This window comes from Euprymna scolopes, chromosome 12, assembly GCF_053919585.1.
Source record: "Euprymna scolopes isolate OS-2025 chromosome 12, ASM5391958v1, whole genome shotgun sequence".
Lineage (NCBI taxonomy): Eukaryota > Metazoa > Mollusca > Cephalopoda > Sepiida > Sepiolidae > Euprymna > Euprymna scolopes.
Window position 1 is genome coordinate 71,835,031 of NC_136493.1, and position 16,824 is coordinate 71,851,854.

Sequence of the window (16,824 nt, forward strand, 5' to 3'; positions counted from 1 at the left end):
TGGACAAAAGAAGAGCTTAGGCATCTTAACCAGAAGATTAGGAAACTAAAATCCATGCACAATGCACTACATCTGAAAGATAATACTAACCGACTCTCCATAAAAACAGAACAAAGGCGAAAAGGTATAGAAAACATGAAAACGATTTGGAAGAATAATTAATCAAGAACACAAAAAGATTGATCAACCTTTGACTTTAGTTTGAACATGCAGACAAATGATACAGACACAAACCAGATACATTACTGGAAAATAAACTTTGCAAAATCCACTGGGATATGGAGGAAAAATAGATAAACTCGTCCAAGTAAGGAGACCATGAGTCATAATATTTAACACGAAGGAAAAAAACTACCAAATTTTAAATTATTGCCATCTCAGCAAAGAGGGTAAAGATCAAAGTGACAGAAAAGTAAAGCTAATACACAGACCTTGCCAGAGAACTGAAAGGAATATAGAAAGTTAACATAATAGCAATTAACGTAGGAGCATTAGGAATGGTCCCAAAATACCAGGAAAAAAGACTAAGAGAAATTGGAATCAAAGGGAAGATTGAGACTATACAATGAACAGTGATGAACAATGATGAAAACAGTTAAAATCTTAAAGAAAATTCTCAAATGCAGAAAATAATGCACATAAATTATGAACACTAACCAGTCACATAGAAATTACAATCGAAATAAGCAAAAACATGGAACCTGACCACATGAACCCAATTGAACTGAAACTGCAAGAAATTTCATATCCCCCCCCTCACAAAAAATAAACTAAAAAAAATACACATATACGCACACACTCCAATCTAGGCTGATAGCACACAGAATAGGTCAAGGAAGATGAATAGATGAAGGAGAAAGAGCACCGACTGGAAAGGTGCGAATTGTACTGGAATTTTTCTATAATAGAAGACATAAATATTCCTAATAACATTGCCCTTACTTTTGAGCATCTCTTCAACTGCAAAATATATTTTGTTTTTTTTTTATTGTTTTTCACAATGGCATGTATGAGTACATGCGTACCGCATCAGTCAGGTACTTATTTGCATGTAAACAAGTATCATAAACCAAATCGGATGATGACATTCCTTATCTTCTCTGATAATTATCACATACTAGAATCATCAGTTCCTAAAAATATGCATGTATTGTAAAGATGGATGAATGCGGAAAATAAAATGAATTCAACTTACAATTGTACTTGCATTGATATAGTCCGAAGTGGAGGCATTAGCAGACTGGTTAAGCGTCACACGAGAATGGTCATCTAAAAAAAATAAATAAATAAAAAGAAGTAAGAAATCATTGAAAGATGGTGACGCAAGCTGGGAAGGCAACATATCACATATTATAGGCACTAATTGAAACCCAAGAGAAATCAGTGGGTAACACAAACTTCAATTTATAACTAGATAAGAAAGCCATGTCCATATACACACGCCTGACGTATTCACACACATTATATATATATATATATATATATATATATATATATATATATATATATAAAGAGAGAGAGAGAGAGACATAGATAAATAGATAAAATGATAGATCAGAGTTATATTATACTGTGACTTAATGTCAGTCTTGGAGCAAAAAAAAAAAAAAAAAAAAAAAAAATCAGAGCATGCTTGAACAATATATATGTGTATATATATATATAGTCATCCACATACAGTACTGTTTCATGATCAAATTAACGGTTTTAAACTTTCTTGTGTCAAAATTTTGAATTTATTAACAAAAAATTTCTCAGTAAATTAGACAAAAGTTTTATTTGGGATTTATGCCTCTGTGTGTATATATATATGCATTTAAAGGCGGTTAGAAACAAAAACGACATTATTTTTGCACTAACCTTATATATATATATATATATATATATATATATATACTTAATGTCAAAAAGCTACATTATTTTTGCACCAACCTTATATATATATATATATATGTATATGTATATGTATATTCACTTACAAAATAATATATTACATATATATTTTTCAACTATTTATGAAACAGTGCTCAATACATGACTAGAGCTAGTAATAGTAGGATAAAAAACTTACTTATGACAAGTAAGTTATGTATAAACGTTTTGTGTAGCTTACTTGCTACAAGTTATTTTATACTTATATGTGTGTGTGTGTGTGTGTGTGTGTGTTTGTATCATAAGTAATGATCTGAAAATCTTATTTGATCTTTCTTTTTTTTTTTTTCAGAAGTCTGGTAAAACAGCATCAAATGAACGGTTTTAAACTTTGTGTCAAAATTTTGAATTTATTAACAAAAAACTTCTCAGTAAATTAGACAAAAGTTTTATTTGGGATTTATGCCTCTGTATGTATATATCTGCATTTAAAGGCAGTTAGAATCTTAAAAAGATCTTTTGGTTAAAATAAATATGATAGCGGCTGAATGTCTGGCATCCTTGAGCAAACTGATCAGAAAATTAAAGAAAAATATTTTAATTTTCTAAATAATTTTCATGTACAAATAAGTTATCCATGGATGCAGGGCACGAATAAAGAGAGTGAGAAATTGAGGGAATGAGTGAGAGAGAAAGGTAGAGTGAGATAGAAAAGGGTATATTCAAAAGTCAGCTAGTGAATATATCTGTCTTTTTTTTTATTGGATTCTAAAGGTAACATTGGGGACATCAGCTCAAAATATCAATTAAACTGATCACCTCTAGTTAAAATTATCATTAAAAGAATTGATTATTGGAGGGGGGTATCTTGAAAGAGAGAAGGAAGGCAAAAGTCAGCAATGAATTACAAACATGTACAAAGTACACTTCAAAATTCCTCTAAATAACATTTCAAGTTCTTCAAGATGTCCTTTTTTACTGAACATAACTTCATAATTTTGTTCATTTTTGTCATTAGAATCTCAATGTACTAAAAACTTGAATTATTCAGTTCCTTTAGTTTTCAAAAAATTGGAAACATTTATGTTGGTTAGTTGGTTGGTTGGTTGGTTGGTTGTTTGTTTTACGGCATATCAACCCTTTTCAGGTTATTTAATGCTGAATCCAAAGATTTTTAAGAAAAAAATTTTAATAGAATATATTTGTTATTTTCAAATCGGTTTCTATTTAACCCATAGTTGGGACCCTAACAGGTACTATCACCCTGGGTCAGAGTGGACCTGGGAGCAATGGTAATTAAAGGGTGGCTCCACACTCCCTAAAGCCCGCAAGCTGGGGCCTCACCACTGGATATAGTTTAAGATCATACCCAGAACAAAACATTTATGTCTGCTTTAACAAAGAGCCTCACAGGACAGACTGGCAAAAACCTGTTTTATCTTTTATAGAGGCAAGAAGACATGAATAAAAAAAAAAAAAAATGAAAACAAAAACAATATTTTAAATAAAAATAAAAATTGCATTGTTTTTCCACATTATTCACAGCAAATCTTTCTTGTTTTGAGGTTGCTGACAAAACTGACTAGTTAATCAAGTCCTTGACTTAGTTGTGTCCCTATTTACAATGCCTCCCCACGGGACAGAGTTAGACACCAGGGTCGTTTTTTTAACGTGGAGAAACAGTACAAAAATAAAAATTGTCTCAGTCGTGAAAGACTGCTCCTCCACCGAAAGAGAACAAGAAATGAAAGTGCAGCATCTGAAGATCAGCTGACTTAGTTGTGTTATCACCAAAGTTTTGCAGATCTTTCAGTGTTATTGTGTAAAACGATTGACGGAGAATGCATACAAATATCACTCTAAGTTTAGAATCATTGTTTTCTTTTTTATCATTGTAATGCTCTTGGTTGCAGTGTGAGTTTTACTTTTCTCTTTGAGTGGAAATTGTCAATGCGATTCGTCTGCTTTTCTTCTTGATCTTGTTAATTTTAGCAAGAGTCATGTAGCCATGTTGTGGCAGGCAGAGATTCAAAGTTAAAAAATCTGCACTCATTATCGTAATCTGAGCTCTACTTAAGGACACAGGTGGAACGATTTTAATTTTCCTTGCTAACACAAGAGCTGTTTCAATGGATGCACTTTTGATATTTGCTTTCCTCTCGTGAAAAAAAATGTTTTTTATACTCTTGTTTTCTTTATTAAGGTTTTCCTAGTGTCAATAATATGGCATAAATCTGTTTTTCCCTTCATTTTGGAAAAACGGTGGAATTAAATAATTCAGGAATAGTCAAGATCACCCATAGCCTTCAACTATGCCACAATCTGATTGGAAAAATATGGTCAGCTGAAGCACCTGCATCTTGTGTCGATGTCAATATAAGAAAATGTGTAACAACTGAATAAATGTTGACAATAGAAAATAATAAAGATAACAATAATAGACTACTATCATTCAAGTTTCCCTTTCTTTTTTTTTATCTAACCTCATATTGCAAAATCGATCAGCATTTATTTATAACCAGATTTTTATGCTATCAATGGCCTAAATACTAGAGAATTGTTCTTCAGATATTTGTAAAAACAATCAAGGTAGCCTTGGTTTCAATAATAAATTTGATGTATTCAGAAATAATAGTAAAAGAATGAAATGACCAGAATATTTTGGAGGCCTACCTAATGAAATATTCAAAAAGATATGATTAGTATATTACTATTATATATACTGTGATATTGAGAGTGTAGTATATATATATATATGTAATTAATATAATTATATACATACACATGTTAATTTTGATAAATATATATGAACTAGCAGAGAGACCCCACGTTGTCAAAGATTGAATGAGGATCAACAAATGTTCCCTCCCATACTTCCATTGCACCATATGTGGTATTGCTTTGCTTACAAATTATTGTCCTAATGATGGTCTTTGTTTTTCAAATGCAGAAAGAAATATCAGTGATTATGCAAACACTTCTGAAACCTGTTTAATTCCTTGATCGATATTCAATTCTAGAATATTATCAAAACTGACAAATATCCCCCCCCAAAAATGAGATCTTTAGTAGAAATTGTTAAAAATCTTTATATTGAAATACCTTTGATTCTTTAGAATCATGAGATGACGGATCATGAAAGAATGAAAAGACATCTATATATATAAAAGCGAAAATGTATGTATGTATGTTTGTATGTATGTATGTGTGTTTGTGTGTCCACTAAAAACTTTCGACAGACAGAACAAAAATTCACAAACTCGGTATCATCCTTTCATCCTTCGCTCGAAAAATTGGCCAAAAACGTTCATTTTTTCACTCCAAAATCGACAATTTTCTAGGGGGAGGGAGGGGGGTTCAACAAAAACGGTCTTCTCGTGACGACGACCGGTTCTACACATGCGTCAGATGTCGTAATGACCTGATTTACTTTAAATAGTTGAAAAACTGACTAAAGTTCATGTACATCGCGTTAAGTCAGTTGGTTAGCGCGTTGGTTCATTATCTAAAAGTTTTCGGTTCGAATCGTGGTGTGAGATATCTTTTTTTTTTTTTTGATTTTTTAAATTTAAATATTGAACCAGTGTTATTTAAGCCATTTTTCACGTAACGATCGTTTTTCTGTTTTTTTTTTTTTTTTACTTCGCTTATCCACCCCTGACCACACACCCAAAAACACCTGGGTACCCACCGATTTTTTAACTTTTGATATCGAAACAGGCTTATTTAAGCCATTTTTCACGTGTTCGTTTTTCTGGGGTTTTTTTTCGTTTGCCTTACGTTATTTTTTTTTGTGTTTTTTTTTCGATGTTTTGATTACCCCCTACCCCCGCTTAAGTTTTAACCTTGTTTTCTTTTTTACTTCGCTTATAACAAACAAACCTGGTCATTGATGACGTCGTTGTCATTGTCGTCGTCGTAACGCTCGACAACGTCCGTGCACGCACCTGTCAATTTGGTTCTTACTTAAATAAATTCAAACATCTTTCAGTAACTCATTCTGGCTGGCCGATTTTCTTTTCAAACTTCGCCTCAGGACTTTAGGTTCGATCCTACCAACTTTTACCCCCCCCCGGTTTCTTTTTTATTTAACACCACACACACCTACAAACACCCGGGCAACGCCGGGTACCCCCGCTAGTCTATATATATGAAAGGCAAAATGTGTGTGACCATTTCGTGTATGTCTCGCAAAGGCTTTTCTCGCACACGCTCCCGGGGTTATTACTATCGCTTACAACTGTTTATATAGGCTGTAGATAATAATATCTAGGATTTGGGAAAGCATGTCGTGTCTAGATTTATTTACATCAACTTTTACAAAATTATTGCTATTTTGGCTTCTCGCGTGTTGATTAGGCTTTTTCGTATAAAAAGCGAAACAAATTCAAAGCTAACAGCGTTCCTGGCAATCGCACCGGGAAACGTCCAGAAGCAATCAACTTTGATCAATCTTGTATATCAGACAATTGTTATTCAATCTCGACAATTGGGAGCTGGTTTCCCCCTTCCCAACATGTTGGGGAAAAAAACAGTCAAATTTGGGTAAACAAACCCAAATGCTCCCTCGCAGCAAAAGTTAACTGACCTTCTTAATTAGGTCAAATCAAAACTTTTATTGCGGACACCTGTTTTTTAATAGTTAAATAAATAAATAAATTCAAACGTGTCTCCGTTGTATGTCGCGGTGGCCCAATGGTTAACGTTGCATTTTTTTTTTTTTTTTTTTCACACTTTAATTTCCAACTTTGCCTCTCGGGTTCGATCCTCATACTCACCTACCAAAACATTTTTTTAATTATTTTACCCCCCCCCCCTCCCGAGTTTTGATTTATCTCAAAACACCCGGGCATCGCTGGGTACCCCCCGCTAGTCTATAATATAAATCTCACCTGTCTGTTTAAATGTATGTTTGTATGTGTGCCTAAAACTTTTGACAGAAACGACTGATTTTCACGAGATCAGTATCGTTTTGAAGCTTGATTCTTTGAATAAGAAATATTGAAAAATTGGCTAAAAGCAGAAATTCCTTCACCCTCAACTGGGCACTTTTCTACAGGGAGGGATCGCTTTCTTCGCCGATATTTTCAAAAGCCATCCCCTCTTTTCGATTGATTAGCCTTAAGTTAAATCTTCACCACTTCCGATTTGGCGATGGGCACAACGGCAAAGATACCACTTTTTTTCATGTTCTTTTCCTCCTTCGCGGTACGGGTTTGAGCCAGCCTGCCTACCTACCTACTAACACTTTTTTTTTTTTGCTAAACACACACCTCCAAACCCCCGAGCAATGCCGCGCACCCAGGCTAGTTCAGTAAATAAGGAAGAAATGATTTCTATGAGCATCTAAAATGTTATCAAAATATTTCTTTTTAAAAATAAATATTAAATCTGTAAAATATTGGCCAATTTCACGTGCTTAATCATTCACATGCTTAATCATTCACATGCTTAATCATTTCACATGCTTAAACATTTCACATGCTTAAACATTCACATGCTTAATCATTTCACATGCTCAAACATTTCACATGCTCAAACATTTCACATGCTTAAACATTTCACATGCTTAAACATTCACATGCTTAAACATTCACATGCTTAAACATTTCACATGCTTAAACATTTCACATGCTTAAACATTTCACATGCTTAATCATTTCACATGCTTAATCATTTCACATGCTTAATCATTTCACATGCTTAAACATTTCACATGCTTAAACATTTCACATGCTTAAACATTTCACATGCTTAAACATTTCACATGCTTAATCATTCATATGCTTAAACATTTCACATGCTTAAACATTTCACATGCTTAAACATTTCACATGCTTAAACATTTCACATGCTTAAACATTTCACATGCTTAAACATTCATATGCTTAAACATTTCACATGCTTAATCATTCACATGCTTAAACATTTCACATGCTTAATCATTCACATGCTTAATCATTCATATGCTTAAACATTCATATGCTTAATCATTCATATGCTTAATCATTCATATGCTTAATCATTCATATGCTTAATCATTCACATGCTTAAACATTTCACATGCTTAAACATTTCACATGCTTAATCATTCACATGCTTAAACATTTCACATGCTTAATCAGTCATATGCTTAAACATTTCACATGCTTAATCATTCACATGCTTAATCATTTATACGCTTAAACATTTCACATGCTTAATCATTCATATGCTTAAACATTTCACATGCTTAAACATTTCACATGCTTAAACATTTCACATGCTTAATCATTCAAATGTTCTTTGCAGTACATTTCTAATCATTTTCAGAAGACAATTTTAAAGCAGATTAGTACTTCAAAACAGTAAAAAAATATGTTTAAACTTGGTTATATTGTTTCCAAACAGCTGTGAATATCGATGGAGAAAAGTCCACAGGTGATTGAATAATATGCAAGTGATTTTAGAAAATCCATCTTAATGATAAAATACCTTAAAGATGAAGAAGGTAGAGGACAGCCATACACTCTTCCCAATGAAAAACTGTTTCAATTGTTTACGGAAAAATTCAAATAGGATTTTATCTACTAAACCACTGACTAGTACAAATCGGCTTTGAAAAGAGAAATATATTTTTAGTTCTCTTACTTTGAGAAAAAATATTTAGAAAGATCTACTCGTGCCCCTCTCTTCTCTAAGTATTTTATGTTTGCAAAAATATTTGCAGACATTACATGAGGGTTTTATGGTAATTTGAAAATTAAAAAAGGAAAAGCAACAAATCTCTTGGAAATTTAAAAAGAATTTGAATCAATGAGTGTATTGGAATCAAGAATTTAGGAGAGAATTGTAATTGTATAGAAATCACGAATTTAGTAATGAATTAGTAATCGTATCCAAATTGGAAAAAACATTTTTTGTATCGTCTCATCACTAGAAAAGACATAAAATTATTTCAAACATAGATATACGGAAGTTATGGATTCAAATAGAAACAAGATTTCAAGAGAAGTGCTGCTTCTCTCTTGTCACAACCAAAATAATTGAATTAGAAAACATTTATTTGACCAAACTAAATAAATTCTTTCTTTATAAAAATACTAGCATGGATACTTGGCATTGCCTGGGTGGACATGAAGTTTGGTTTGAACACAGCTGCTAACTCCACAACAGTTTCAAAAATAACTGAATGAATAAAAACACGAAAATTTAATCGCCCCAAAAAAGAAAAAGTACATGAAACCCTCCCCACCAGATATTTTGCCAGAAGGGATACGAAGATAAGCTATTCTCCGGATATTGAGCATTTTTTGATGACTATATACCAGTTTAAGCAAACTTCTTTAATGTTGCCTCAGTCTAGAAAGATTTCTTATTATGGTTTGTTGCAATGAAAACTGAAAATAATTCAGTTTTAAAAATAACAAAGAATTTGTTTTAACTGAAATAACTATTATAAAAATGATCTGTTATGACTTAATGTAAAAAATTAGCAGTTACAATGTGAAAAGCCCTCAAAATAAGAAAAATGTTTTGTTTTAATGTAATAAAAACTGCTAATAAAAAATGTCAAATAAATAATACAAAGTGTAAAAAGCTGTAGAAAAAAATGTAAATGATAGAAAGTTTTTTGTTTATCGTCATTGGACCGGAATTTTTGTTTCTTTTAAATAAAAGCTTAACCTTCAGTTTACCTTTGATTAAAAAAAAAATCGAAACAAGGAAATTGTTCTTTGTTTTAATATAATTATCCACCAAAATTACAAAACAATCCTGTTTAAATCAAAAAAAAAGAAAAAAAGACCACCATCACGTGTACACAAACATCAAAACTAAAGCTTACGAGGCAACCTCCTAATCCACTGGCCCACAATGCTTGTTTCAAAATAACATTGGAAATTCTTTTACTTAAACCAATTAAAAAAATAATGCTTGATGCAGGCACAGTTTTTGAAGTTGTTTAGAAAGAGACAATTTCCCTGACCCTTCCTTCATTTAAAACTTTATATTTCTATATAAAATAATTGACCATTTTTCCTAATTTCTCACACATGCACCTAGATGGTACCGGTTTCAACAGAGTCTGATGTGGCTGATGAAAGTTTTAGTAGACATACAAACATACATACACACGAACAAACAGGTGAGATGTATTTTATAGACTACCAATGAGTATATAAGAAAAAGATGCAATTAGAAGGAAGATTTTGTAGTTTGCTTGAAACATTGTGCAAAGTGTGAAAGGGTTGTGTTTGAAGACTATGGCAATGCAGTGTATGGAAACAGTAATTAACTAATAATAAATAATAAATGTTAAAGGAATCTTCAATAGTTTTCAATTACACATTTATTTTAGAACAGTGTGCTGCACACGATGGTAGATATGTGAATTTCCACAAAATTTCTAGAATATCTCTTATTCAGGGAAGGAGAGAAGGCGTAAATAGCTCTTGAACATGACTGCATTTGTTGGAATTCGTACCGGAAGTTGGTTGATGGATTATAGCATCAGTCTCATAGTCGAATAGGCTTGCATATTTATTAACTCAGTTTCTGGAATATGGGTTTGGAATTCAATGAGTCTTGGGTGCTGTCTAAAGTTAATATAATTTTGTTTTTATTTTTTAACATTTTTTTTATTATTGTTGCAGTTTGTTTCATTTAAATTGTTTGTTTAGAAGTGTAAATGTTATGTGCATATGTGTGCAAATCAGAAGTTGTAAACAAAAGCAATTAGTGTTAAGATATGTAGAGTTATTCCCCTTCCCAGGGAAGAAACAAATGTATTTCTCTTGTGCAGAGAAAAGGAAAGTGTGTAGGTCAACATATGTGCAAACAGATACATGTATGCACCAACATACACAATATACCTACCTGCATGCATATATCCACACACATATGCACACTTATGCACCTAATGTATACATATCATCATTCAATCTGGAAAGACAATGGATACCCCGTGTAAGGGTAGTTGTGGATGTAATTCTGAGGAACAGTTGTGCAATCCCCAACCATATCTCTCCTGAATCAGCTGTGTTTGATTCTAGTGGCCAGGAAAATCCAGGATGACTGAAAATAATGTTGAGATCAGCAGAGAGCACATACAACACCTGGAATTCCCAAAGGGTCACCCATTTTGATACTGACCAGGCTTAACATTGCTTAACTTTGATGATCTAACAGGAACCTGTTTGTCAATGTGATTATGCCGTATAATATATAAATATATATATATAATATATGTAGTTTCATTAAATACTTTTACATGCAAAATCCGATCCTGCATTTTGCTAATTCCTGCCCTCTGATGAGAAGGAGAGTATTTCTTCGAAACTCCATAGATTAAGGACTATCCACTTATCTTGTGCTTCCTTTTCAAAATTAAATATGTTTTTAACTCTTTTTCAAGATGTCTTTTAACATGTTTTATTAATCATTTGTTCATATATATATATATATATATATACACATATATATACACATACATACATGTATAAAAAGTATTAGTTAGTAGTTTAGGGTTGTGATGATAGTTATATTCTAGATTTAAAGTTATACTGTTCCCTATATATTGAGTATATCGATGTTATGGGTGGCAAGTATTGTGTGTAGTACTTTGGTGTTGTGCGGATTTCAGATAAAGTTATGTGTTTGTTGATGTTACAATATCCGTGTACATCAACTACTCAAAGTATGTGATAAATGTTATATTTCTTATGAATATAGAATATGTGTTAAGAGAGCTGTTCATGCTCCCTCTTCTCCCCTGAAGAAGATATGCTCTCAAAAGTTTTGGGAAATTCCCACATCTACCATCATATAAGACAATAATGTTAAAAAATAAATGTAATTGAAAACTATTGAAAATTCCTTTAGTATTATCATCGTTATTTATTTTATTACAGAGATCGTTTCCACACACTGCATTTTCATAGCCCTCAAATGCAGCCCTTTCGCAGAAGAATTAATAAACTGGTTGTTTGTATTTGCGCAAAACAATCGTCAAGTTACACTGAATTGTTTTGAATTTTGGTAAGAAAAAACTGAATAAAGAGATTATTGTAATGTAAAATGAAAAATTATTAAATAGTTCCTATTATACTCACAGGGTAGAATGTCAGAGTATCTGTTCTTGCGAGCATTGGACGTGTCTATAGATGCCTGGGTGCTACATGGGTCAGCCTCATAAGCACACAATGCTTCCCATTCTTGGTCAAGACGATCTTTATTCTGAAGATGATCTTCCATATAAGACTGGAACAAATAAAAGATAATTATAAAATGTTTCACACTGAATAAATACGAAAGTTTTTTTCCCCACTTATCATTTTCCACTTATCCTAACATCAAAATGGTTTATGCTTATTTAATTTGCTGATACAATAAAAAAAATTTTAAATACCATATCTATAGTAATCTGAAAACATTCAAAAACAGCTATAGGTAGTCTTAATTTGCATATTTATTTCATAAACAGTTTTTAATAAATTAATATTCTGTAATATATATTTTTACTTTGTATTGCCATATTTTCGTCTGTATATGTAATAGTATTATTATGATTAATAAAAATATTAATTAAAACGATTTAATAAAAATATGTTCACATTCAACTTAGAATTTATTGTCATTAATTTTCAAGGGAAGTAATTTCCATGAAAACTTCCAGTTTAAATTTTACGACATTAGTAAAATATCTGATGTCACTGTGGCACTTTCCTTTAAAAAAAACTTGAATTTTATTGGAAACTTCAGTATTATCTTATAATGGGAATTATCTTATAATGGGAATAGGTAGCATAGTAGTTCTTTTGTCATTAGACAACTCTCCTGGGAATTCTGCCCTTTTTTAAGGAAATGGAGATAATCCTGCCAGGTATTACATCCTTGTTTAGGAAATATATAAAGATTATTTACATATGACAAAAGTACTGAAGCATAAGTTGGACTGTTGTGGCAGAGTACAAGTCCAAAAAGTCAGTAAAAATTAGCAAACTGATTTAGACCCCTCTCCCTTAAAACAACAAACAAAAACTGTAATGGATGTTGTAAAATGCAAAAGAATATATCAAAATCTTCGGATTATTCAGTAGTGGTTGTAGTCTTTTTGAAAAAAAGATTTTTTCATCTATCACTTTTTTAAATTGAAATTTGAAAATTTTAGTTTATTTTTATTAAAATAGATGAATTCAAAGACTTTAATAACATATCTATTCTCTTTAAAATTAAAATGAATAATAATAATATTATATATATATATATATATATATATATATATATATATATATATATATATATATATATATATATATATAAATTATTACTAATTATATATATAAATTATTACTAATAAGAGAATTATTGCTGATGGAAGAAGGAAGTCAGAGTCAGAGCTAACCATTTTAAAATTCCAGAAATCAGAGCTGGAATTAGCCATTAGACTAAACATTCTATAATTTATATTAGTATTTATTATAGCACTTGTATCCTGAGATTAGACAGGCATCTGAGCACTAAAATGGCTTATTTTAGTGCTTTGGTAAGCCGGGCATCACCAAATAACCACATTTGCTATCGACAATGCGTATCTTAACAAACAAACATTGTGAGCAAATTTTTGCATCAGCTTGACGTTTGTTATTATTCAAATTATTTGAAGTGTTTTGGAGGAATAAATCGAGATGTGAACAGGTTTTAAGATGTATTCAATCTGTACATTTAGTGATGGAAATTTGATTACAAAGCGTTTCAGACAGACACCTCATATTTCAAACAAAGCATGACAGACTGACAAACAGAGATCTGACCACAAATTTAAAATAAAGAGGAAAGATTCATCAGCAAAATAATGGATGTTCAAACATTGTGGGTTTGCATCTATTGTTTAGACTAGATTGAATTGTATCCAGTACAACTAACATTAAGAAATCATTTGGAGAGAGTAAGGAATTTCATACAACTCTCCACCTTCCCATTTACCCATGAGGGTTTGTACATTCCTCATACCATTCCTCTTAGCAATAATGTGGTGGGGAAAGGGACTAATTGGACACATGCATGTAGAGGAAGAAGGATGTTGATAAAGATGATTTATGCAACATATCCATTTCTTCATGTCACATCATCCTCTTGTCATAATCTAATATGTAAAAAAAGCATGTATTTAAAGCATAGAAGAATACAAATATGTACATGTTCAATACATTTATTCTTACAATCTATTTTACTGAATTTAGTTTGCCTTTTCATATATTTTAATGATTTGGGCAGATTATAAAAGCTAGACAAATTCAATTATGTATGAAATTGGAATCAGAATAATTGTGACCAACTAAGAAAGAACATTCCCAAAATGTCAATTTTATCCAAGTATTTTAAAGGTTGTGAAGACGCATAAATTACACAGAAGCCTTATTTGAAAATTCAGTTATATATTCAATTAGCATAAAATTTAAATAGATATTAAACAAAAATTAAGCAAGATTTTAACAATTTTGTATTTATTCAAAGAATTTTGACACAAAGGAGCGGCATACCTATGGAATTACTACATACTAATAGACCATCATCAACAGTAACAATTTTTAATAAATATTTGCTTGAAACAGAACACCAACAAAGAATATGGAATTTAGGTCAAATTATGGTTTGTTATGATTTTCTTTCCTTCTTATTTGGTGGTGTTGACCATGAAAAATAAACACACACACACACACACACACACACAGAGTGTTGGAATTTATGCCACACACATAGATTAGTTATCTCCCTTGTCCTTTTAGAGCCTCATGGATTGGCTAACAGATAATCTAATCCCTGTTCCCTCAAGGGTCACATAAACCAGTTTATAAAAACTTTTGCACACAGAGTTCCTGTCATTTTTTCTTTTTTCCTTTTTTCTTAACCCCAACAGAATTATGGCTGACTTCTGAATGACAGACGATCTTGACGACTGAAAGTCAAGAAACTCCCCCTTCATATTTTCCCCATTATCCACCATGCAATGCCTCTTAAAGCGTATTGACGACATTTCAGATTTAGTGATTACTCATTCCTGAATTACCAACCTTGGTTGTCATCATCCTGACTGCATTGTAGCAGAAATCTATGAAGAACGTTTCTGCAGAAAAGTCTTTACTCACAAAGACAGAATTGAGGGGCCCTAACATGCAAGCAGTTACTTAACCGGATAAGTTCTAGCAGAGCAAGTATTGTCAAACATAATCGTTTTGTACAATCACCATTTTTTGCAATATTAATAAAGCTGTGACCACATTTCTGTTTCTGTATTTATCTTCAGGACTCTTACTACATTCTCATGTACCAAAGAAAAATCTTATTTTAGAGTAAAATTACACCTGATAAGAAAAAAGAGAGAATGCATGTAAGATAGATATATAGATGGAGAAAAATTTACTTACATCCAATTAGTTTTGAAATGTGGGGAAATTTAGCTTCCCAAATGAGAAATCTAGGAGAATGTTGTGGTGGAACTCACCTATATTATCTACTAATATACTACTCCAATCTCAAACATTGGTAGACTAAGCTGTAAGGTGTCAGTTGATATCCAGTGAATCAACCTAAGTTGTTCGTCAGATACATTGAACAACCCACCTATTGTATGCTTTGTAGTACATAGTTTTATTTTATTTTGGCCTTCTGTTTTTCTTTGTAACCCTTTAACAGGACTATAAAAGTGGCAACATTGGATTTCAAACTCACAGGTCACTTGAAGTTAAAATACCCCAAGGATTCAAAAGAACTCACAACGGAAAGCTGAATTAAACCAAGCAAGCGTTCAGAAAACGAAAGGAAAGGAGAAATAGAGGAACTCATGAAACTAAATAAGTGAATGGACATAAAAATTTTAAAAGAATTACAAACTCGTGGAAAGTGAGAATATTTTCCATTTTTTTCTTCTCCTTGTTTGGGACTGTCAGAACATTTTGGTGCACCCATAAATACAAAAGAAAGAGAAATATGAACCATTCAAGCTTTTCTTGTATCATTAAATAAGTGTGTCAGCGGACTTTTTTTACTTACAAAAAAAAACAGAAAAATAAATATGGTTTTCGGCCTTTTTCTCCATAGTCAACATTTTTTTTCTGTTCTATGGGAAAAGACATTTACTTTGAAAAAAATATAGAATATTTCTGTTGCCGTATATATTTTTTTTTTTTCATCTATGAAAAAGACATTCGTTTTGGAAGAAATATTCTTTCCAAAGAATTTAAAACTGTATGTTCAATGTTCGTTTGCAAATTTATTACAATAAACAAAATACTGTTCCCCTTTCCGCCAGTTGTTCTAAAAATACTAAAAACTGATTAATCTGAACACAGTTTTATTAAATTTCTGTAAATTCAGTATTTCATCCATCATACAAGAATGGACCCCTTACAAAGTACATTGGAATAATTATTAAACTGCAAATTGAACAACAACGCACAGAGGAAAAACAACATCATCAACATTTATTTAAACACCAGAAACGCTCAGATGAAAGACAACAAGAAAAACTAATGAGGCTTGAGCCCAGCAATATGAAAATCAACAGTACATGAAAGAACTCAAGTCACAAAAAATAATATTGCATTTTTACAAGACTCAATATGGAATGCGATTGACAACTTTTGCTATGGACCTGAAGAAGGTAAATCATTTGAAGCTTATTTTCGTTAGTATGAAGATTTTTTAGCATTGACTGCAAACAGTAGTTGGACCAGAAAAAGATTCATCTACTATTACAGAACATAGAGACGGCTGTGCATAACAAGTTGAAGATCTCATTTTATTTCGGAAAACATTGGAATTAACTTTCACCTGATAGTCTCTTTATTCCATACGTATTGGTCATATCTGAATTTGCAGAAGAATGATGAACCGATGAATTTGCAACAAATGTAGCCATGATAAATAAACACTGTGATGGATTTAACCTTACAGACCTCAATGCAGACAATT

General features: G+C 31.7%; 1 protein-coding gene across 4 annotated transcripts in view; it reads right to left on the reverse strand.

Moving 5' to 3' along the window:
• Nucleotides 1-16,824, reverse strand: part of LOC145291330 (receptor-type tyrosine-protein phosphatase N2-like) — a 1,723,320-nt gene that overhangs the window by 120,614 nt on the left and 1,585,882 nt on the right. For all 4 annotated transcript variants that reach the window (XM_080137086.1, XM_080137084.1, XM_080137087.1 and 1 more), the window contains 2 exons: nt 11,964-12,111; nt 1,196-1,269 (listed from right to left, as the gene is read on the reverse strand). In XM_080137086.1, the coding sequence (XP_079993212.1) occupies nt 1,196-1,269; nt 11,964-12,111 (222 nt within the window). The remainder of the gene's footprint in view (nt 1-1,195; nt 1,270-11,963; nt 12,112-16,824) is intronic.